The 25255-nt window shown below is 47.4% G+C and overlaps 1 protein-coding gene across 1 annotated transcript in view; it reads right to left on the reverse strand.

Annotated features, from left to right (window-relative positions):
* Positions 1-24755, reverse strand: part of KLHL3 (kelch like family member 3) — a 45123-nt gene extending 20368 nt beyond the window's left edge. Inside the window, exons 1-5 of the mRNA XM_054388927.1 lie at positions 24742-24755; positions 16873-16989; positions 13892-13998; positions 8101-8222; positions 264-426 (exon numbers count right to left, since the gene is read on the reverse strand). Of these exons, the coding sequence (XP_054244902.1) occupies positions 264-426; positions 8101-8222; positions 13892-13998; positions 16873-16989; positions 24742-24755 (523 nt within the window). The remainder of the gene's footprint in view (positions 1-263; positions 427-8100; positions 8223-13891; positions 13999-16872; positions 16990-24741) is intronic.
* Positions 24756-25255: the final 500 nt, after the last annotated feature.

Consider the following 25255-nt stretch of genomic DNA (forward strand, 5'->3'; position numbering starts at 1 on the left):
GGGGAGGTGGTGGAGGCCCCATCCCTGAGACATGCAAGGTCAGGCTTGATGGGGCTCTGAGCTGTAGATGAAGATGTCCCTGCTTACTGCAGGAGGGTTGGACTGGGTGACGTCAAAAGGTCCCTTCCAACCCAGGGCCTTCTGTTTTCTGTTCTAATACTACAAGCACGAAGAGAGCAACCAGGATGCACTGGTCTTGCTGAAGCTGAGAGTCCCTGTAGCTGGAAGCAGGTTTAACTCCCCACACAGGACCCTGCCCTCACCTGCGTAGGCGTTTGCCTGCTGCAGCAGCTCCGTACACGCGTGCACGTCGGCAAAAGCTCGGATTCCGAGGCAGTTGGTGGGATGAAGCTGGGACTGCAGGAAGTCACAGCAGTTTTTTCTAACATCCATCAGTTGCAATAAGCTAGCAGCTGGCAACAAAACCTGCAAAGGCAAGAAAGGGGAATTAGAGAGGTAACAAAGTTGGGTTCACAGGGTGCACAAATGAGCTGCAACTCCCTTTCAGACAGGGACACGTCCCTGCGGGGTGCCAGAAGGAGGTTAAAGTTTTGGCACTATCTGCATGTAGAGGATTGTCATCTGTGCTCCCAGAGATGGAAATGGCTATCCTGTGCTGGGCTAAAAGCAGAGCTCTTCTCCTTCTCACACAGCCTCAAGGCAGGTAAAAGGAGGACAAAACACAATTCCTGCCTTTACTCTAGGTAAGTCCTGCACACAGGGTTTTTTTGGTTTTTTGTTTTTTTTTTTCCCCTGAAGAGTTTTATATTGTTTCTGTGCATTATCATCACATCCAAAGCCCACAGCAGCCCAGCACTCTTCAACACCTTGAACTTTCTTATTTCCAACAAAACCATGATGAGCAGGGTGCCCACAATGCCATGTAAGGGAAGGAGTTCACAGAAGCTCAAGCAGGTTCTGGTGACAGTAAAGCTCTCAGAAAGGATGAGGCCAACTCTTCAAAGCAACAGCTCTCATCTCCACTCACATACAATTCTGTGGACACTTGTTCAAGCCTGCATCTGAAGATGAGGTACTGCTTTGTATCTACAAAGCTGGGTGCAGAAATAAGAGACAGAAGTGGATCAGGAATGTGACATCTGCTGGAAAAACCACCTCTGAGGCCAGTGAGTGGGAAAGGAAGCAGAAAATAAAGTCAATGAGATGTTACAGCCTGTGACATCAGCTACTTCCTTTCTTAGGTCCTACAGCAACTGTAGACGTGTCTTATCCCAGCTCTTCCACAGCCCTGGCTGCTTCACACATGTCCTCCCAGCTGGGCATCTGCACTCACCATCTGAGCACAGATTTCCGGAAAATTGTTTCCAACTCAAAAAAAACCCCAACAAGAGGCTGCTAAACAAAACTAACAGGTTAACAGCATTCATCTCTCTGCCTCTCCATGGCAGGGAAGGGAAAAGGATGTCCCCTCCGTGTCCCTGCCTGCCTGTCCCCAAAGTCTCCAGGGTGAGGATACTCACAACCTGCCCTGGGTCTTTTCTAAGCCACTGATGCATTCCAGCTCCAGCCCATCTGTACACTGTCTGCTGCCAAGCAGCCACTCCAACAGGCAACAATAAAAAAAGAAATCAATTAACCTAGGAGCTCGTTTTGGCCCAAGCCTCTTGATGCCAGGAAGAGATTAGTTAGTGGTTGTGATTAAATCAAGATAGCAATGCTCTTGCAATTTTTGAAACCTAGCTGTGAACCACTTTCTATCTAGCTGAACCATCTCCTTGTATCAGCAGAAAGGTGAGCAACTGAGCTGCATAGGGATGTGGGTAAGGAAGTCAGACTCCCTGCACACCACCCCTGGCCAGAGCTTCCTCCATGCACCCCCATCCATCCAGTGTGCATGCATGCAAATCCAGGGGGGCTGCTTGCCTTGAGTGGTTTAGGATATTGCCTCTAAACCAGAAGGTACTTGCTACCATCACCAATACCCACACACTGAAGCCCCTCAACATCCTCATGCTGCTAAACAGCCTTGTGCTGGTTGAGAGGGCGGCACAGAAGGAGCCTTACACCACTGCAGGGAAAGGGGCATCATCACAGAGTACTGTTGTGAGGTAGGATATAAATAGCCCATCAAGAGAGGAGTGGATTTTCTCTTTCTTATTGCCCAGCTGAATGTCTCACCACTCACCTTGTTTTTACCAGGGAAGACAAAAAGCAAGCAAAGGATATCCGCTAGCACAAGGTCTGTTTCCTTTAGAAATAACAAGAGGAAATGCCCTGCCTAAGCATGCAGCAGGACCAAGCTGCAGCCCCATCAATATCCAGGCAAGTAACTCACCAGGGTCTGGATGTGGTTCTCCAGATTTGAACTGCAACCATTGCAAAGGATTTACAGAGAGATGGCTTCTCCACCAGACCAACCTCCACACCAAAATCCAGCAGTCTCTAGAAGCTGTATCAAAATTAGCTATTACTACAGCAGTTGACTTCTTTGCTAACTAAGTTATGTCCAGAGCCTCATCCATGGTGTTATGTGTGTATACACATAGCCAAACCCATCCAGTTCAGCAGCTGTCCCCTCTCACTCTGCAGACTCTGCACCAAGCTCCAGTTTTGCACAGCACTGCCTGTGCCATTAAAGACTTTCACAAACCTTGGATGTCTCTGAAGCAGGGACATCTCTCAGCCTAAAGTGCTTTCTGTTGCTCTAAGGCTCATTCAATAGGCAGGGCATCCAGGCTGGACTGCAGAGGCTGGGTTTAGCTCTCTGCTCTGACACAGCTTTCCAGGTAACCTTGGCCAGAAATTAACCCATTCCTCCTCTGCAAAACTGGGAGAGAAGCATTTCCCCAAGGCAGGGGATGTGTTAAAGCTGATAAGCAGCTTCGACAATGTAGTCAGATTGGAAGCCAAACACAAGTGCTGGCTGTGATCCCTCAGCAGCACATCCAGGGCTGCAGCTGGGACTGCACATCTGCCCCAACAGGGAGAGACAGCTCCCGGGCATGCTCCCAGGGGAATCCGTGACCAGAGAAACAAGCAGATTTGGTGTCTGCATGCCAGGTTAAAGACTCAGTTCTAAATAAATAGCTCTAAACTGCACAAGCAGTGGAGATAAAACTACATGACTCTAATGTGGCTTTGCAGTGCAAGGAAGGCAATTAGGCTTTATCATACCCCAACTGTTGCCAGCAGCACAGAGAGTGAATAATGGTGCTTTTAGTTATTAAATGCTCCACCTGGGCTGAAACAGCCCTGGCAAAAGCACGTGTGACAGGAAGCCACAAAACCTCTCCAGGAGCAAGCATGAGAAGGACAAGGGATACGCAGAGGTGAGGAAGAAAACAGAGGAGCAGCTGGTAACTTCCCTCCTGATGGACCTTCTCCAGTTCCACCATACAGAACACACCACCCCTTGGTTAAAGAGTGGGGTAAAAACATGGAGATGTCCATCAGGCACAGCAGAGTCCCTTGGTGCCACAGCCACAAGTTTCTCCTCATGTTTCTATTAGGCCAATTCAATTTAAAAGAGTTCCCACAGGCCTTGGAAGGGCTTCCAACCCAATGGCTGTGCCCTCCAGAGAAGTCAGCCCTGCTGTTGGTCAGGGCTCTTCAGCACTCCAAGGCAGGCAGTGCATGGCAAGGAGAAGCTTTTGCTCCATGGATTTAGATAGCTCCTCAAGCTGAGCTGGAAGGCTCAGCCTGGGCAGCACAGAGCAGGAAGGGAGCTGAAGTGCCCCACTTGTCACTGCTTTATCATCAAAACTGCATCTGTCATGGATACTCTGCTTCCTTCTTGTGAAGTCCTAACTCTCTAGGGAAAGGCAGAAGCACATTTCACAAAAGACAGTGACACAGCTTCTAGCAAGGCTTCTTTCCTCCTTTTCCAAGCCATTTTTTATTACCATTACTCCACAAAGCTGACAGTTTCAGTATCTGTTGCTCCCAGACAGTTCATTTCAGATTCCATTCTCTAGATGAGCCCTATCTGGAACCATGGTAGTATATAAGAACAGAACACACCACACCTGGTACAATGCCCCTCCTTCATAAGGAAGTCCCTGTGAAGTCAGGTTAAACAGGACACTTCCCAGGGAATCATTCCACCCCTAAGGGCCATGACTTTCTTCACTGGGAGGGTAACTCTCAGGCTGCCTCCAAGTCCTTAAGTGCCATCAGTAAGGATGAGTGGGACAGGTTGAAGAGGGACTACATTCACTGTCTGTAGCCACAGGTCCTGATTTTTTTAACAGGACCACTTAGGAGAAGGAGAGGCCTCCTCCCAAATCTCCTCTTCATTCAGCACTGCTCACGGACACCATGTTGAGCTTCTGCTCCAGCACTCTCCACTCTTCTCTGGGATATGAGTGTTGGAAAGCAAGGAGCACTGCAGTCAGTTCAGCTGCAAAATCAAGACCTCACTGAAATGCTCAAGCCAACTGTTCTGTACAGGTGAGGAGCAACCAGCCCTGTGCTTGCTCTGATACCTGCACAGGGCTTCCATTGAAGCCAACCAGGGCTGCACACAAGCATCCATCTACTTCCCCAAGTCACTCACTTCAGTTTTCCTCACTTCCACATAAACTGCCCAGCACAACCTTCTTCCAGATGAGTTTAACAAGCTCCACCTTCAAATCAGTAAGATCTTTCTGTCATGCACATGAATCTTTACAGCCAACCTTGACCTAGGGTACAACAGACGAAGAACAACAGAAGGCAGAAATCCCAGGAAGGATTTTCCTGAGACTACAACATGACTGAAACAAAGACAGAAATTGTTCCCCTGCTCCATGCCTTCTCCAAACAAGCGGGAGGTTAAATTCCAAATGTGTGTTCAGGGGCAAGACACTGCTGGGCACAGAAGCCTCTCTATCATCCATCACCCCTAAGCCCTCCTACTACTGCATCCATATCTCCTTGAAATCTGCCTCTAAAGCTGCACACAAAGCAGGACTGCATTTGCTGGGGCAATTCTCACCCACGAATCCCCCTCACCAAAGGAGTCAGAAGAGAATATTCACTCCCACATGTCCTCAGTGCTCTCCCTCATGGAGCTAGGGTGGGCTGAAAGTCCTTTTTCACCAGCACATTTGGGACATACTCTTGCTTGAACCTCTCCAGTAATTCACTACATCAGTGATGACTGGAACTGACTGTCCAGGCTTGGCTCCACATACACACATCCTTCCTTACTGAAAAAAAAAAAAAAACCAAGCCAAAACAAACCCCACTTTGCGCAATGAAATGACAATCAGCTAGAAAAATACATGCTTAGAGAGTCCCACTTCCTGAACACCAGACCAGGCCTACAAAAGAGAAAACAACAGATAGGTTCTGTTGTGTGCAGCGTTCAAGCACACTTGAGAACACTCATTCCTGTACTCCATGTTATCTTTGTTGCTCATCTTCCTCTCATTTTAAGTCTACTCATTTTATTTTGCCCACTGACAAGACACTGCCTTATTTGTCCACACCTTTTGGTAGCTTGGCTGCATTGGCTCAGTTAATGCCACTTAGGAATCTTTTTTTCTTATAGTTTGTACAAGGAATTACCTGGCACCTATACCCAGAATCTGCCTCTTCCAGCTGCTGAAGTCTGGAAAAAAAAAAACTTCTAAAAATGCACCCTTGCCCCTGCTAGAAAATCAGAGTGCATGAGATGGCAACAGGAGACCTCAGAGGTACCTGCTGGGAAAAGAGCAAGTCTCACCATGCTTAGGCAAGGGTGTGAAAGAACATTGCTGAAACACCACCACACAGGCACTACTGAGGCACCCTTCCAGCTGGATGGCTGACACAAAGCTGTGCAGCAGGAGCAGTGGGCAATGCAAGGGTTCAAACCTGCTCACTTCTTCCTCAGACTGGCATTGCTAATCCAAACCAGAGACTGCAAGGAGCTTCATATTTTGTAGTTCTTGTTTGCCTTCACTGATGAGAACCTTTCCAGAGAATCACAGAATATTCCTCTCTGTAACCTTTCCTTCTCTGTGGCTGCAGGTGAACATTCATCTCTTTGTGGCATTCTGTTCAGGGCTAAAACACCCAGAGACAGGCTGGAAATTTCTCTCTCAACTTTCTGTTGGTTTCATCACAAAATTCTATTAAATCCCATTAAACATTTTCAGCATGGACATTTTTAACATATAATAAAATTTAAATTACTCATTAATCTTGCTTTACAGCAGCTTCATTTCTTGGCTCCCATGAATTAATTTGCTTCCAGCCTAAAGAGTTGTTCACAGAATGGTTATTTAAATAAATCCTGTAGTGGAAGGACCTGCTTTACCAGATTGGGAAAAAACACACCATGCCCAAACCTTAGTATTCACCAACCTTACTCTTTTTTTATCTTACTGTCTGAGAGATGGAAGCTAAAATACAGAGAAGGCTCTGAATTTAACTCTTTGTAACCCATAGGCCATGGAAGGCAGGGTTTGGTTAGGGCTTTCTGGCTGCTCAGAAAAGGTAAGATCTGAACTTGCTCAGAGAGCTCTGGGGCAGGCCCACACTGCCAGCTGAGCAGGACTGAGCTGCTCTCCAGCTGCTGATACCCAGGTGCAGCTGCACTCCAGCACTGAAATGCTCCCATGAGAAAACAGCCAAAGCACTGTGTAGTTACTTTGAGCAAGCTTCATTCAAGGCACACCAGATGGCATCCTGAGCTCAGCACGTCCCACGTGCCGAGTGGGTGCTTCTGGGCCACCTAACAACCAGCAGCAGGAGAGGAAAGCAGACATTTCAGAAAGCATGTGGAGGTGCTCTTCACATTTCCCACAGGAAAAGGGACCAGCCTGAGAGTGTGCAAATGTCATTGTTCCTCCAGCAAAGGAAGATCCCAGAGGTCCGAGGAACTCCACCCCAGTTCCCCACTCAAGTAACAATGTCCCTCAGCTCCTGATGACCCTCACTATGTGCTGTAATGAAGCAGCAGCAGACAGCTGCTCCAAGTGACCCACAGCTGGGTTTGAGGCTCAGCTGCTTTGCTGTAATGGTACCTTGAAGGTCTCCTCACTTGCTGGTCCTCAGCTTCACTGTAGGGCAGATAGGATCCTACCAAGGTGACAACTGCCAGGGTGACAGCATGCCAGAAAGTCAAACACACATAACTGGAGGGCAAAAGGGGCAAGATAAGGCACCCACAGACTTAGGTCACAAAGGCTGGCACAGGGCATACATTGCTCAGGGTTTTGTCCAGGTTCCTACAGGAAGAGACAAGTCAGCAAGAGCCCACACCCTTCCTGAGGGACTGGAGCAGAAGAGCATGTCCCATCCACAGCCAGAACCTCCTTTCAAGCAGAACCAATCTTAAATTAGGTCAAGGACATTCGTTAGAACACATGCAGCAACACTGCCACTCTCCTGCATCACAGGGACAGGCTTTTTCTCCTGACCAGCACTGAAGACAGAGGAAGACAACAGATTCAGACTGCCTCTTGTGAACAAAGATAGAGAGCAACCAAAAAGCACATCCACACAGGAGCTCCCAGCATCCCTTCCAGAAATCAGTGCCTAAGTGCACAGCTATTTTCTTCCCACGAATACAAGTGGAGTCAAAGACAAAGCTCTACCAGCAGCCACAGCCACGTGACATGGTGAAACACTCTCCTCCTGAGCATCCTGTTTTATCTGTAGGCTGCCTTTCAATTACTCTATCCACTTCTGGACAAATATTTACCTCAAAGAAACTCAAGACTGAGAGCACACAGACACACAAAAAGGCAGAATGCCCTCATTTGAACAACGGATTCCACTCAAAGCTCTGCCAAACAACTCAAGCTACCCAGAAGAATTTAAAAACTAACAGCCAGATTCCACTGCCATGACCTCCAAACAACGTTTGACTCTGCCTGAGTCTGTTGTGACCTTCGACAGACTGACCCACAAGTCAGCACAGCCTCTCCAAAGGCAAATGCCTGCTCTTGTTACAAGTGTCCGACACAAAAGCTAAATGCAACATGACTTAAGCGCTGGGGAAGCAGCAAAGTGCCTCCAGACTAAACACAGGCTGGAAGTAGCTCTTTTCAAGCTCAGCCTTTTCCTTTCTGCAGCCTGAAGAGATCACTCACCCCCAAAGGACTTTGTGCCTCTGAGTTTCAAGTTTTTTCTCCTGGGTATCCAGAGGAGCTGCTGAACCAGACCTACCTGCACGTTCTCTTCCGTGACCTCGATCTCAGCGGTGTAGATGTAATCAATCAGCTTCCTCAGGGTCTGCCCATCAACGTCTTTTATCTCAATCTTCTTGGCTTTACTTTCAGACATGTCTCCTGAAAGTCATTTCAAAAGGACAATTAGAGTTTGCTTTGCCAGCCCTTGCTCCCCAGACATCCAGCACATCCTCCTTGTATCTGACTAAAAGGCTGCCCTGGCACTATCCCTGGTCATCAAAGGACAACCCAGCAAGATTTCCAGGAGCTTCCCAAAGCCAGCTAAAAAACACCTCAACATTTGAGGGCACTGGTGGAAAATAAAAGCAGCCAATCAACCTAATGAGCTCAGCTTTTTGCCAGAAAAGCACCTGCCATCATTCACCTACATTCAAACACATATAGGAGCTAAAAAAACCACCCCAGTTTGACCCTCAACCATCTCTCAAAGAGACTGTGGACAACTCTTAGGATGGCTTTTAAAATACATATATATATTTATTTAAGATATTTTGACATTTGATTCTAGATATATAGGTAGATGACTGAGTTGCAACAGCTAAGTTAGGATGCCTGCAATAAAAGGCAGATTATCTTCTTTCCTTAGGGAGAGCCTGAAACCTGCTGAGGAACACCAGCAGGCATGCCAGCAGCTACATCCAGTGTACTGACAGCTTCTCTTCTAAATTACCCTGTCATAACCTGTCCACACAGTTACCCCTTGTGCAAAACCTCTTGTGCAGAAAGATGTATTTCTCACCTGCCCAACCTTGCACCTCAGGGGCAAGGCAGCCCTTGGATCAAAGCTGTATCCTTTCTTTAAATACAAAACTTGCTTCAAAAACCCCAAGACAAGCAGCACTGGAGCAGTGATTTCCTTCACAGATGCGTAAGTAAAACCTGTAGCTGTGTAAGATAAGTTGCTTTGAGCAGCCTGCTCTAGTGGAAGGTGTTCCTGCCCATGGCAGAGGGGTTGGAACTAGGTGATCTTTAAGGCACCTTCCAACTCCAAGCACCGTGACTGTATGAGCTGATGCTTCATGTGCACCTTCCCCGTTGCTCTTGTGGCTGATGCTGTGCAGGTGCCATAGGCACATACCTCATGCACATCACAGAACAAAAGCAGGCTGTGGGAAGGAGGAGAAAGGATCCCCCAGGGCACTCCCAGTGTCCACATACACAGCGACCTCATCCGGGTTTTAATCACCACAATCCTGAGGAACCACAGACAAGAGAGAACAAATACCCAAGTGGAAAGAAAGCAATAAGAGAAACAAGAAAGCTAAGCAAAGAGCAGTTTGAAGAGGTGCCAGTTCTTAAACCTGAGTGTGAATAATCACTACTCTAAGGAATCTGGTGACTCAGTACTGCTGGGAGATTAAGATGAAAAATAGCTCCTGCAGCCCATGGGAGAAGTAATTACAGCCTACATCTCTGTACAGCATGCAAGACAATGTGGCCAGGCACCTAAAGTGCACAGCTCAGAGTCAGATGCTAAAGGGGGTCCAAGGCTTAGCATAGCCTCCATCCTAGAAAAGGAACTTCATGAGCTTCACTTATGCCAACAAGAAGGTAAAAAGCACGAGTGGGATCAGACCATTCAGTATTAATAAAGCTAACAACATCCCAAGGGATGCAGAGTAAAAGAATATTTGCCCCAAATTCAGTTTTCTTTTTTTTTTTTTTAATTAAATAATAAAATGTTCTTCAGAGAAGGCCATGAATACAAACCTGCAAGTACAAAGGGATAAATGACCTACATTTGGGAGGCCTTCAAAGCAGACAGGACTTTTTAATTAACAAAAGAAATGTCTTTTCTCATCTCTTCACACATCTCATCTCTTTCACACACTTCCTCTCCCAAAGAAAATATCTCAGGAGACAAAAGGGGGCTTCTGAGAACAGGCCAGCTCCCATTAGCCTAGGTGGAGCTGGAGGTGCCTGTAAGGAGCACCCAGCCAAACCCCACCTGCAGAGAGGAGCAAGCAGAGCAGCTGCAGCTGCCAGAGCCCTGCAGCCCTAGCTGGGACCCATGAGGCAGAGGGAAGGCTCAGATGCATGCACCTGGAGATGGACGCAGAAATAGCTTGGAGGGACTGCTCTGATAACATCATCTGTCTTTGTGGTGCTCATGTGATACAGGCAACAAAAATAAAGGCTGTGTGGGTTTCCACACCCACCAGCAAGCTGCCAGCCCTGCCTGCTCACTGCCTCCATTGCCTCTGCTCCAGTAACAGCACATGATGAGAAAGGAGAGTCTGGTGCTGTGCCCCACAGTCAGATGGGAGATGACCCCTCCAGCCACACAGGTGTGACCAAGCACCTGCCACTTGCCAGAGGGTGCTGCTCTGGACATGCCTCTAATGCTGCAGAGTGAGGAAGAACCTGAAGACGTCACAAATGAACCAAGGCAGGGGCTGCTGCAGAGTAGGAGCAGGCAAGAAGCTGCCACCCCCCTCCAAGCACAGATACAAGGCATACACAGCCCCCAAAGCAAGGCTGTGGGCAGCTGAACAGTGGGGTCAGCTAAGGCATCTCCTCCCACCTTCCTTCAGGAACACATACACCTTAAAGCCCATGAAGCCCAGATCCTAGGATGTCTTTCATAAATCAGACTTGAACCTTACCTGATACCTTAAGTACAGAATAATTCAACACACTGGCATCACCTCACATCCATATGAGGAACAGGGCAGGAGGGACCAAGGGCAAGTAAAACAGGCAGAGTGGTTCCAAACAGACCTTCTCTAGAGGACAGACTTAGCAGACACCAGACTCTCATGAAGGCAAGCCCACACCCAGTGGTGCTTTCTCCATCCATTCCCCTCTGCTCATGAGGGCAGGGAGAGAGCAGAGCTCTCCTGCTTAGTCACAAGACAAACTACAGTCAAAACTGCAGCAGGCAGCAGTGCCTTGTTTACCCAGCAGAGCAGTTTGCCCTGCCTCCTACACACTGCACTCCAGAGAGGCTTCCCAGGGCACAGCAACAGCTCATTTCAAAGTCAGGGATGTGCTGCAGCAGAATACAAATGCATTGGATAACAAAACCACAGCCTCTCCTGCACTGGGCGAGCACTTGGAAGCAACACGTGGAGGTCTCTGCGTGGGTGCTTCCTCCTTCAGCACTTTTGAAGTTCCCTCAGGTATCTCACAGGAGCAGTGTCTGTTACCCTTCCTGAAATGATTGTGTTTTCTTCTCAATGGATAGAAATTACTGCCCCAAATTACCCCCACAGAATGGTGTCAGCAAGGACCAGGCACCATCCAAAATGCTTCAAAGTCAGACCAGGAAGGGACACTCAGTTAGGAAGTGCTGGGTCTCATCTCTCCTTCAGCATTTCAAACTTCCCAAGGCTATTTCAAAGAGGAATGCCTAACCAGAGGACACCAGATGGCTTAGGAAAGACCCCAACGTTATCACAAATTCATTCATGAGTCCAAAGTCAGGTCCAAGGTACAGGGACAGAGCCTGCAGACCAAGTGTCACACAAAGGTGGATGAGCTGCAGGCCCCAGTCTGGTTCCCACAGTTCATAGCTTTACACTAATAATTTACTGCCACATGGCTACCAGCACTGCTGGGGAGCTGCTCCAGTTCCTCCAGAAAGCAGCTCCTCCCATGGGGACTCAGAGTGCACAACCAGCTCCTGCCCAGTCCTGCAAGATCCACATGTGGGACTTTTTATGTGTAACAGCAAAAAAACCAAGCTCAAACAGTTCACTAATGCTTGAGCTGTGATTTTGAAGTGTCCCACTCCAGAGAGCAAACCACCCATGGCTGGAAGGAGATCACACACTCTGTGTTTGCAAAAGGGCCCTCCAGACCTTAGAAACTTGGACTTAGCCAGCAAAAAGCAGCAAAGGGAAAACTGGTCTTTGCTCAACCCACTGTCCCCAGGGACATGTCACAGGGAGGGGACCATGGGCTGCCCAGGCTGTCCCTGAGCGTGGGGAAGCTGCTGAGCCGGCCACATGACGGCGGTTAGCTGATTACTGTTTAACTCGGGGCATGAGGGATTACACGGCACAGAGAATTCCTGCATGCAAACATGAGCAGCCCCTCACCACCACCTTCCCCCTCAGATGACCTCTAAGGATCACAGGATTTTTCCAAGAATTATTCCTTTTCAAGCCTCTCATCAGGAACGAGCATCACAAGCTCCCAAGTCCTCCTCAAGGAGCCCCACGCACATGGTTGCCTCTGGGCAGTGTCTGTTCCTCTGCTTCACACCATGGCCAATACCCAGTGCCACGGTGCAGCACACAAATGCTCTCCACCTTAGCTCACCACACTGATTAAACCTCCATGGCAAACCTCACATCTTGTCTCACCTCCAGACATCTGTTAACACCTGAGATGCTTTTCTCTCCCCCTCTGTTACAGAAGGTAAAAAAGCCTCCCGAACAACAAGCTTTTTCCTGAGAAATGCTCTTCTGCTTCCAGTAAAGCAAATAAAACAAGTTCTTATCTCAAGGCCTTTGAAAGGAAGAAACCACTCCTAGACCACAGGCAAAACAGGGGTAAAACCCCCAAAACATTATTCATGCTGAAGCTGAGAGATAGGGAGAAAAAAATAAAAAAAGGAAAGAAAAAAGCTTCCCTAGAGCATGCAATCATTTTCTTTGTATTTGGTTAAGACAATTCTTATCCTGCAAAAAAGGGCAAGGAAAAGGAAGCCAAGTAGCTCCTGACCAGACTAATTTTACTAGAATTCCTTAAATAAGCTGGTCACAGAATCAACCAGGTTGGAAAAGCCCTCAGAGATCATCAAGCCCAACCTATTACCCAATACCTAAAACCTCCTGACAACTAAACCATGGCTCCAAGTGCCACATCCACTCCTTTTTTGAACACCTCCAGGGATGGTGACTCCACCACCTCCCTGGGCAGCACATTCCAATGGCCAACCACTCTCTCTGGGAAGAACTTTCTCCTCACCTCCAGCCTAAACCTCCCCTGGCACAGCTTGAGACTGTGTCCTCTTGTTCTGGTGCCGGTTGCTTGGGAGAAGAGACCAACCCCCACCTGGCTACAACCTCCCTTCAGGTAGTTGTAGAGAGCAATAAGGTCTCCCCTGAGCCTCATCTTCTGATCACTCCCCTTCTTTTGGATTGGCAGGGCTTTGTTTGCTGTCCCACCTGAGCACAGCCTCCAAAGGGCAGCTGCTGCAGGAATCAGGTGATCAGAGAAGGAATTTTGACCTCCTCTTCCATTCACACCGAGGCTGCATCTGCCAGTACCAAAACACACCAGCAAAGCAGGGCTGCTAGAGCACACCAGGCTCCAGAGCACATCGCTGCTACTGCAGGCAGCAGCCAAAAGCGCCACGGGAGATTAAACATCCCTGGCTGCAAATCAGCAATGGCAGGGCTGAGCCTTCAAACTACAACTCCTGTGCCAGCAACTTCTTTGATGTGCACCATGAACATTTAGGGCACTGCACACGTGCTTGATGTTAACAATGCATTTTCATGACCCAAGGTCTTGTTAAAGGGGAAAAAAAACACCCAAAACAAACACCCAAAACAAAAAACAGTGAGCCAAACCTCAGAGTAACCTTCCTGTGACTCACATGCTACCCACTCACCCCACACCCATACAGTCCTACACCAAACCTCAAGGATTGAGTCAAGGATGACCAGCGTCATCCCCATCAGTGTAGCAAACCGCAGAGCTAACTGCACTACTCTCTCAAGGAACCTCTTTCCTCCAGGCTGTGCTGCACCTCCTGCCAGAGACATAACCTCCCAGGGTCACCCAAGTGCAGTGGCTGGTGTCAAGAAGAGTACCTGTAAACATGGCACAGAAATAAGGGCTGCAGGCCGCGAGCACCACACGGTGAGCTTCCATCTCCACAGCTTCAGCCACAATCACCACATCACAGAGGAGCCGCTTGCTGGAAAACACCAGAAAAGGAAAAGATTTCAGAACTCCTGGTCAGGCAGAAAGCTACATCAGCCTAGCCTGAAGAAGTAAGCAGAAGACCCACCATTATAGATAAGGGTCCTGAGCTTCTGCCAAATGGCAGTGGAGGTCATCTAATCCCCCAGCTACCAGCTCCTATCGATGTCTGCCTGCAATGACAATTCTGAATCCTCCCAGTGCTGCAGCTCTGCCTGTGATTCTGCATTCTCCAGGGGAAAAAAATAAAATCTGGAAGCTAAACCAGACATGCATGCTGCCCAAAGAAGAGATGGGTAAGGAGCTCCTTATACCTCTCAAACAAATAGGGCTTGGAGAAGGCACAGAAGAGCATAAGAGTTTGGGCACTACCTGGAGCCTGAACCTCTAGATGATCTATGAAACAAGGAACAGTCATGCTGTGCTTTCACCTTTCCATAGTAGAGTGGAAAAATGAAGTTATTTCTGTACTTCTTTCCATCTTTAGCCCTGAAGAGCATGACCACCACAAAACTGTCTCCTGGCACTGACCAGTGCAAAGGCTGCCTCAGCAGTTTCCCAGTGAGATGTCAGTCACTGGAGTTTACCTATGGGCCTGAGGACTTTCTTTACCACATCCATTAGCCTGGGGTTGAGTCACTGTGATAAAGCACAGGCTTCCAAACAGAAACCAAAACACTTCTGAGCTCCCCCACCGACTCACTGAACAGCTTTACAAAAGTCACTTCATTAACTGGTGACCTTTTGGACTAGCCCGACATATATCCTTTGAGGATTCATTAGTTAATGTTTGCACAAGGCTTCAGAGATGCTAGACAGCTAGGAGTGCTCAGCCTCTCAGTAAGTTGGGTTTAAGATGCTTGAGCATACAAATGCAAACTAAGGGTGTTCTTTTCAAATGTCAAGCCTGGAAAAGGATCAGTGTCTGTAAATCTAGATGTCCCCTTCTCAGAAATGCTTATCACCATGCTGCACTTTGTCTTTAGGAAACTGCATAGCAAATAAACACACACAGAGCTTCCATAGACTACATCCATCTCCTCCATATGTTGGATCACAAGAACAAAACACCTGTGAACTGGATGGTTACAGATGAAAAATAGGCAGAAGGTAGGAACTGATAGTCTGTGCTCCACATTCACTCCAGTTTGGAAGGGGTGATAGCAACGAGGGCTGCTTTTTAACAGCCTCTTAATGCAAGCTTCATTTCCTTCAGCTTACGTAAAAGGTGCTCTGTTCAGTTCCTCTTTGGAACACAGTTATCTGAAGTACCACTCATGAAATTAATTTTATCTACATTTAAAAGCTTAAAATTTCAAGCAAGCAACGTATATAAATAGGTTAAAGGCTTAGCAAGGTTTTTCTGTATGAGATCTCTGGGTGCACTGGAGTAGAGGCACTGTTATTGAAGGTAGCTGTTAACACTGATTGTTACAGCTCATTACAAAATTACACAATACATGAGAACTGTAAATTCCAGAACAGCAGCAGGAGCTGACAAAAAGGAGCACACAGAAAACAAAAACAAACATCTAACAGGTGCTCAAGGGCAGCTTTCAATCTTCTGTGTTTTATCACTTCAGTATTGCACTAGATCTAGCTAACTACAGGCACTAAGAAGCATTGTCCAGCTCTGCCTATTCCCACTATGCTTCAATTAACAAAGGAATAATAGGAGCACAATAGACTTCTGAATATAGCTGCACAAACCTCTTATTTCCAGATCCTTTGGTTTCAGCATAAAGAAAGGACTAGAGGGATGCCAGTACAAATATTTTTTTTAAAAAAGAAAAGCAAACAATATTCTGCTTCATATAATTGTTAAAAGGCAAAGATATTTTAATTTTCTGTTCCTATGCAACTAAAGATTGCTGTCAGACATCTGTGGCAGGAGACATTTCTCATCCTTCTCCACATCAAAGAAGGTGTCTCTTAGGAAACTTAATGCATGGGAGAGAGGTGGCTGTCACAGCATCTTTTGAGCACTTGGAACATGCAGGAGGAGGCTGATACCTGCTTTATCTGGATAGTGAGGGAATACCTAGGTTCATGTGTCGGACACGTACTGCTTTTGAAAACTGGGTTTCTAAGTCTCCATTTGAATGATGAAGGACTCAAATGAACTGGTGTGGGGAAACATTCTCTCTGGTTCATGGGATAACAACAACCAAGAAACAGCTTGGGTTTAACCACTGCCACCACAGTGCTGATTTGATGACAGCAATTCATCAAGACTCTGCTAACTGATATTTTTTTCATCCTCCAGCCTCCCTGAACCCCCACAGCTGTGTGAAGAGACCAAGGTGTTCTCTTTTCACCAATTTCAGGGTTTTTAAATTTGTAAGTAGAGAGCTGACATTCTTCCTGAGTTGATGATTTATTTTTTTTTTACCCCCTGCTTTGGAGTGCTAAGCCCAGACTGAATGACACTGCTAGTTAAAGAGAACAAGAAGAGCACATTTATAATCTTTGATCTATAATTGTGTGTAGGTGTCTTAATGTCTGTAGTGTTCTATTCTTGGTTTTCAGACCATTAGCTCACTTAAGAACATAGTTTAGAGCTGAATTTGCTGTAAGTAACAGAAAAGACTGCATGAATTACCATCTAGAAATGAAGGCTATTGCTCAGATAATGTTTTTGAGCCACAGCTGGCTTCCTTCTGCTGGGAAGACAGAGAGGTGTGAGATGGGGAAGAGTAACCCATCACATTTTAGCTGTCTCTTCCTACTTGTACTGACTCCCTACACACAACCATTAGCTGTTAGAAAAACAGCACAGAGTTTTTTCTGAGTCTCCCCGAAGCCTTTCTGTTCCAACCAGCATGTTCCTGCTCAACCAGAGAGGGTGTCCATGAAGTCAGAAGTATACCTCCGCAATTCATTCATGACCTTGAACGCCTTTCTCATGTGCGAGGGGTTGACTGTCACTGTGCGCTGGTCCTTCTCATCTTCAGCTGCCTCAGAGGACCTGGAGCTCTGCTTAATGCTAAGAACAGGGACAAAATAAAAAAGTTGTGGAAAACTTGATTCAATGACACTTTGGAAAAAAAAACAGTAATAATTTTGAAAGCATCATAAAAGTAAAGCAAAGGGTATTATGTGTGGGGTTACTTGCATGTTTGTTAGTTGGTTCAGGTTTCTCAAATGAAAAGCATCACAAAATGCAGCCACTTCTGCATGGCTGTTGACAGCCAACCCAGCACACAACTCAGTCAGCAGGGAAGAAAAGGAGAAAGTGCCAAGCACTCGAGGACAAAGCTCAGCCTTACAGGCTCCAGGCCAGAAAAGCAGTATAAATTGAAATTCAAGCCAGAACATAATTGCTTCACTGAATAGAAAGAGACTTCAGCACTGGGAACTACAAGAGTACCACAGATACTTAAACATCCATACAGAGAAAGGGAAATTTAGTCTGCAACATCTCATCTGAAAAACCCCAAGTGTACAATACAAGACTTGCATCATCTTCTGTCCAGGCAAGGACAATCAAAACTCCCTGTGCAGCTTCCAAAGCATTTGCTTTACAGAGGCTGCTTCCCTTTTAGAAACAGATCAGTTTAGTGCCAACTGAAACCCATAGAAAGAATTATTAAACCAGACTTTCCCACCAGAGCCACCAGCTACAGAGGTAGCATCAAACCAGAAGCACCCGGTTACGTCTGTGTTGAACCAGGCCAACAGGTGCCTCAGGCACATACGTGTCCTCATTACTCTGCTGGGAGCATTGGCTCTTTATCTAGCACTGACATCAGGTCAATATCTCCATCTCCCTGATCTGAAAGTGTGTGAAACCACTCAGTGATAAGGCAGCTCTTGGTCTCTGCTCTGCTTGCACCCATGGATCACCCTTCAAAGCTGCCAGCAAAGGCAAACAAGTCAATCAAGGCAGTCCGTGTTGAAAGCCAACCCCACGCAAATGGCAGACCTCAGGAGGTAACCCCATCACCATCATGCACCCAACTGAAGGCCTTCTTAGAGTTTTCCTTTGGAAAGGACAGTCTCCTTTAGCTTCGTGTTTGTCCCCTCCTCCCTGGCACCTTTCTCAGTTGGGCTTGTATCACGATAGAACAAGCTGAATCAGGTTAAGCCAACAGTCTGGGCAGCCCAGCATCCTGGCTTTACTGGTGACCAGAAAATGATAGCTAAAGAAAGGGTATCAAGTGTGAAAGGCACCTTCTCCAGAAGAGCCTGCCAGCCTCTGCTAAGGTGTGTAAGCATGCGCATGTGTACCTATATACATGTATACACACAGTGACCTTGGAAAATCACAATCACCCACAAATTCCAACCCCTTGGCAGTGTGGAGACCTTGCTGAACTTCACACTCACCCCATTGCCTGCTCCTGACAGGTGGCCGTCACCAGCACCACATCCCTTGAGACCACACAAAGCTCTTTGCCCCTCCAGGTGTCCTTGGTGGGCTGCATTGTCCTCCTTCTAGAAATAAGATGTTGAACAGCAGCCAAGCTGCATGCAGCTCGAATACATCCCTGCATACTGAGCGGCCTCCAGCTTTGTGCCCCAGACAAAGCTTAATGCCAAAACCCAGCCAAGTCCAATTCTTTCACTTTGCTGAACAAGAGAAATATTTTCAGTGATAAGTAAAGCAGCAAGGCTGAGCACAACATCACTCAGCACATGTCCCAGGAAAGGGGACAACTTCCCAGACCATGTTGCAGTCATCATCCAAATAGTTTAATATGGCTGAATTAAAAGGGGAGGAAATAAACACCCACCAACCTGAAAGGGCACCTCTTGTTAAATGTTTGGCATTCAAGGGCCTGGCACCAGGCAACAACACAACCACTCTTTCTCTCCCCAAAGGAAGCTACACTCATTCTGTGCTGCACGTAGCGCCGGCAGCATTCATAGGCACAGAGCAGTGGCGACACTCGGCTGCATCCCCAGCTAAGGAGTTTCCTCACTCCAGGACACAGAAAATACACCTAAGCCACACTCCTTCATCCATCAAAAGCTCTGGCTGAAATCTCAGGGCAAGTGAAGTCTGACCACAGCTTTAAACACCACCACGTAAATCCTTGCTTTTTAAACAGCTCTATCTGTCCTCGCAGCACACTGGAGCCGAGGAGCAAAAAAAAAAAAACGATCTAGAAGTGCATGTGACTTCACTGAGCTCTCGGTCTCCAGAGCCCAAACACGTAGGGGAAGCAAACAAAAACAAAACAAAACAAAACAAACAAAAAAGAAAGTGAAACCAAAAGGCATCAGCAGGGAAAAGCTGTACCCATGGGTCTGGGGCAGGACAGCTGGACGGCTGTGGGGCACTACTTTGGTCATCATCAAAGACAGACCTCACAGGATCCAGCCCCCAGTGATGCACACAAAACCCCTGGGGTTTCTTTAACATGAAAAAGCACACTGCTGAGAATTATTTATCTGTGCTTCACAGCTGGGGACCAAGGATTCATTGTGTTCAGACTTTTCTGCTGGAAAAAAAAAAAACCAATATTGTTCAAAGGACACAGCAAGTTTCATTGAACACCAAGGTAAATGTCAAAGCAACAAGCCTTCATAAAGCTTCAACTCCACCAATATTTGCCTGTGGGTTTTAAAAGAAAAAAAAAATCCACACAACCTTGCTTTGAAATTTCTGGAAAAGATCAATCAGGTCTTCCTAAAATGCCAGAAAAGTAACTTTGTAAAACAAAAACATCCTAAAAACCATCCTCAGCTTTATTAGCAGGGATGAGTTTCACATTTTGCCAAAGGCTCACCATAAAAAATGCTGCAGATTGCCTACTTAAAAACATAATTAAGAATAAAAATTAGAAAAAAATCAAGATAGGCTATTTAAAGTTTCTCCAAATGACTCATCTGAAAAACACAGTTGAAAAATTAATGGCCAAGAGCCTTTAACTCTTATTGGGAGCCTCACTCAGCTTCCAATGTGCCAGTAATGGACAGAGGATGATGTTACCTGGGAGAAAGATTTCACACCCCCATGCACACACTCAGAGATCACCAACACATTTCCAACAGAGAAACGCAAGAACCTGAGTGCTCTAAGCAAACACAACCTGTCACAAAGCAGAAGCCAGACCTGAGAAAACCAAACCAGTGCACTGCACAGCCCTTTTCTGATTTTTTTCCCCTCACAACACTAAAAATTACTACGCTTATTACACTGTTATTAATGGAGCACACCAAAGGAACAGGGTCCTCTGAGGCCACCCAGAGGTTCTGGAGCCCCTGCACCCCCTGACCACAGAGACTTTCCCCCAGCAGCTTCACTTTTGCCTAGCTGATGTCCTACCACACCAGCAGGACTTGCAAGCTGGCTGCCAGCAGCAATTTGTTCTATTCCTGGGCTATCTGAGGCTGTGCAGCGAGCGAATGGACACATGATTTAATTTCCCTGGGCCAGATGAACATCCTCGTTAGGGACACAGCAGGGTTCTCCTACAATAAGCAAAGAGGCTCTTACTTTCAGAGAGCACCAACCCCACCGCCACCTCCTGCGGGGCCTTTCAACGCTGTCCCCAAGCAGAACAAACAAACTCTAATGTGAGAGTTCTCAGCCAAGCCAGCCCAACCAGTTTGCACCATGTTCCTCCTCTCCAAGCCCCACTGGCAAGGCTCAGCTCAAGCTACCCATGGGCTCCCAGCACAGCTCCTGCCTGAGTGGAGCCACATACCAACCAACAGAAAGGTATTTTAAAAAGCCATAACCCACAGCTCTGCTGCATGCATGCATCAACTATAAAGTTGGGTTGCCTTAGTTACCAGCAGTAATTACAGATGTCTTTGTAGATTACATGAAAGAATAAAAGCTTTTCTCGGAGCAAAACTGTCCCCTGGCAAGATTTTTGCAGTGCAGAGAGCTGCTAAACCCCAGGAATAAAAATCCCAGCTCTGCCACAATCAGTTCTACCACTGGCCTCACTGGAGCCAAGAGTGCTCTAAAGGAGGGGGAGATCTTGGATGTGCCCTCTGTCAGAGAAAAGAAGGATCAGCTTCTGCTCCTGTTTCTGGCAGAACAGCTGCCAGGCTCGGCTCCCAGCCCACATGTGGGCACCACGAAGGTCCCTCTGCACCAGGCTCTCATACTGGAGAGATGGTGGGACTCCAGACATGTCCACTCCAATCTCATGGTGCCGTGCACCACTGGGTGGGGGGCTCTGAGAAATGATCTCATCTCCTGCCTCTGCACCAGACACTGAGGTCTGCTCTTAGGGCTTGTCCCATAATACCATGGAGCTTCAGCCCTCAAGGTTGGCCATAGTCAACAGGGCTTGGCAACCTGCCCTCCTACAGCACAGGCAATTCAACACCTCTGTGGGGACTTCACAACCTTGCATTAACCCCAAAGGGACATGCCTACTGTAGATTTTCAAAGCCTGTGGAGCTTCTTTGTGGGATACATGACATTCATCACTGTCAAAATGTTAATCTTTAGTTTCTGGGAGTTTTGACATAGCTCTGATCTAAAAATCTGATAGATGCCAAAGATTTGATAGACAACAGTTAGCAGTGTTCAAAACTCAAATGCCTCTACTAAGCTAAGAGGAAACCAAAATATTAATTTAGGCTTAGAAAGATGAAAAAAACTTAACTGGTATAATTTTCCTCTTAGCATCAATGGTCAAAATCATGGCACAAATATATTTGTTCCAGAGATTTATTCCTTGAATCAGACAGACACAGGGAGAAAAAGACATGGGTGTGATGGCACGTTTGTAAAAATCTCCACTTCTGAGTCTGTCTTTATCCAATGACAGTAAAATATGTGACTGAAGGAATCCAAATATTGAGATGGATTTTGAGAGGATTGCAGAGAAACATTATCACTAAAGCATACAGGAGAGAGCAGAATGGAAATGATTTTTTTTTTTTAATAGCAATATTATTTTCCTATTCTGTTGAATTATTTCAGTGCCTGCATCAACATGGAGACATTAACTTAGGAAAAAAAACAAAAAAAAAAAAACAAAAAACAATCCCACACAACTGGTATACAACAGACCCCAAAAGGATATTCATACCAAAGGAGACCTCAGGGGAAAAACAGACTTCTGGAACTACCAAGAAGGAAAGGCTTTGCTGACAGTAATGGAAATGACATAAAATAACTCAAATATGACAATACCACTTGCTTTCAAAGGCAAATACTGTATTTCTCAAACTCATACTAGGAAGAAACTACCCTCACTCAAAGATAAAGCTAAAATTACAGGTGCTTTAATTCCTTAACCAAAAAAACTCTTAACATTCTGAGGTTATTTTCCTATTCAAACTCAAACACATCTTCCAAATTCAGAACCAGAGAGCCATGCCCAACTATCACTTCTCCATAAAGCATAGCATTTCTCTATCAGCATAGCAAGAGAAAATCAAAATTCTGAAACAATTTGTTGCCAGATGTGAAGGTTTCATGTTAAATCCCCCTTGCCCTTGGCTGCTTCTAACCACATGCAATGCCCTGGGCACATGATACCACTGAACAACTTGGATGTGCAAGTTATCAGGATATTTGAGTCCAGGCAGGCTTGGGACCAGAGGCAGAGGTGATGCAAGCACCACCAGCATGTTCCTCACTGACTACAAAAACGGAAAAAGCAGTAAAATTAAAAACCAGAGGGAATTCTGCTGTCATGAAAGGCGCAAGTGTAAAATTCAAGGCCTAATCTGCATGACACAGATTGGAGTTGAAATGTGGAGCAAAAGTACAGAAACAGGAACAGAACCAGCCCACGGTGCTCACCCACCAAGGTCGTTTTTTAACATCTCTTCCTAGGACTTGCTCAGAGCAGGCACAGCAGCCTCAGCACAGTCCCACACTGCCTGCCCTTTTGAACCAGAAAGCAGGTGAACATTTCCAGCTTTCCTTGCCAAGAGTCAAACCCCACATCGTTACTGCCCACAACCAGTTCAGGATCACCTTCCTCTTACCAAAAAGCAGAAATACAAAGAGCAATTTGAGTAATCATTGCTCACTTTGAGGGGCAGAGAACATGCTGGTGGGGACAGTACTTTAATCCCTAAAAACAGACAATATGGAAAAAAAGTATGAGGTAAAACAGTCCAGGTACTTTCCCAGTGGCTTTTTCAGCTCTCTAGCCCCACCAAAAAACCTCCACTAAAAATGAAACCATTGCTGGTAATCACAAAAAAAAAAAACAACAGTAATAATTAATAGTGCCAAGGATGATCCCAGTCTGGAGTATCAAAACAGCTCCACTCCCCTTCCTCAAATGCTAGAATAAATTTCATATATATACATATATAAAGAAAAACCTATTCCATGTGCTAGCACTGAGCGTGATAAGCTAAGATTTCATGGCACTTGAAATTAATTAACGCTTGGGTTAATATCCGGAGGTGGCCATTCACACCCTTAGGGGAAGCAGAAGCCTTACCACATAATTTAAAGAGATGTGTCGGGCTCAAAGTTTGTTTTGCACATTAAATACACAAACAATTGCAACCCTTGAGTCACATAAGGGTGGAAACCCGCCCTTCAGGGCTTAAAAAGCAACTCCCACAGGCTGTTGTGAGGCTTTTCCCTCAAGGGAGGGAAAACTTCCAGAATTTAGGGGTTGACCCCAGCTTAATTTTCCAACGTTATCATATTGAAACAAAACTTCTGTCCACCCCTGATGATTACTGCTACCAGCAGGTCGAGCCCCCTCTCTGTTCCCCCATTCCCTGCAAGGTCACCAGCACAAAAGGAAGCACTCAGCATATCCTGTTTTGTTGTGGGTTTTTTAAATACTGAAAAAGAAATCCCAAAGCAGCTTCATGTTTAGTTTGAAGTGCTATGAGTGAGCTTTAGTGTGCAAAAGACACCACAACAAACGGAAGGAAGAATGAGGGCAGAGCAGAAACACCAAACATCTCTTGGGCATCTATGAAGTCCCTGCGCAGCAAAAACCTCACGTTCAGTTGACATGAGGTCGACTGTGCAAGCACTTCTGCACTCAGGTTTTGGGGCAAAATAGCTGCCTTGCAAGAAATAAAGTATCTATAGCCCAGCTTATAGACACAGGATACCCTCCTGCCTGCCCTAACACCCATATAGTGCCCAGCTTCCCCAAACACAGGCAGGTAAGTCGATGTCTAAAGGCTCCACAGACGTTACCGATTTTCATTCACTACTCAAAAGATCAACAAGCAGCAGCTGGTACGTCTTCAGCTGAAAGACAAAGCTGCTGGAGGTTCAAGATACGAGGAAGGCAGGCAGACAAGCCCAGCATGAGGCACGTTTTGATGGAGCGACCCTGCAGCACACCAGCCCACCTCTCCTGCCCAACACCTCCACCAGCGATTTTGGTAAACACCCACTGGAGCAGCTACCTCACCTCGCTATCCGTATCTAAAGCACATCCTACTGACACACTACGCTGTTCCTTTCCGTTTGGGCATACGGGGCGAAGCAGGCTGTCACCATGACATTGCAACATCCAGGCTAACACGGCAGGCGCTCGGCGCAAAAGGGATTTCTGCAAGCAGGCAGGGATGGGAAGGGATGGCAGGGAGGGAATCCCCGCAAGTCGCGTCCTGCATGCCTGCGCACAGCCGCCGAGAGTTCCCCGGAGAACAGTATCCCCCGGCACCGGGTCTCGGCATCCTCCACCTCGCATCCCTCCCGGGCAGGCACTGCCCGTTCCGCCTTCCCAACCACACCCCCCCCCCCCCCCCCCCCCCCCGCCCCATCCTCGTATCCCGCCAAGCCGCGGCGGCGCCGGGGCAGACACAAAGGCTCTGCGGCGGTACCTACCTCTCCTCCTCCATTGTGCGGCACGGAGGGAACCGGAGATGGGGGGGGACCGGGGCGGGCGGCAGGGCAGGCTCAGCGCCCCGGGCCCGGCATGGCTGCGAGCGGCCGCCCCCGCCCCGGGCCGCTTCCTGCGGGAGCGGAGCGCTGCGTCCCCAGCGCGCCCCGCCGCAGAGACTGCCGCCGCCGCAGCCCGCACCGCCTCCTCCTCCTCTCAGCCTCCTCCCCCGGCGAGCTTGCGATCGTCGCCGGGCAACGGCAGCTGTGGAGGGCGGCCCCGCCGCTCCGCACCGCCCGGCCCCCGCCGTCCCCCGCCTCCTGGCCCGGGCTCCGGCCAGCGCCACTGGCACGACCCGCGACTACGGCAGCGAGGAGCTAAAGAGGTCGACGGCCAGCCCCGAGCTGTACTAACGGGGGGAGGGGTAGTGGCGAGAGGGAACCGGGAGAGGCGGAGGCACCCGCGGGGTGCAGCTCCGGTGTCCCCAAGACCCACGGGTCCCTCAGCCGGCTGTTGATG

This window comes from Indicator indicator, chromosome 18 (genome assembly GCF_027791375.1).
Source record: "Indicator indicator isolate 239-I01 chromosome 18, UM_Iind_1.1, whole genome shotgun sequence".
Taxonomy (NCBI): Eukaryota; Metazoa; Chordata; class Aves; order Piciformes; family Indicatoridae; genus Indicator; species Indicator indicator.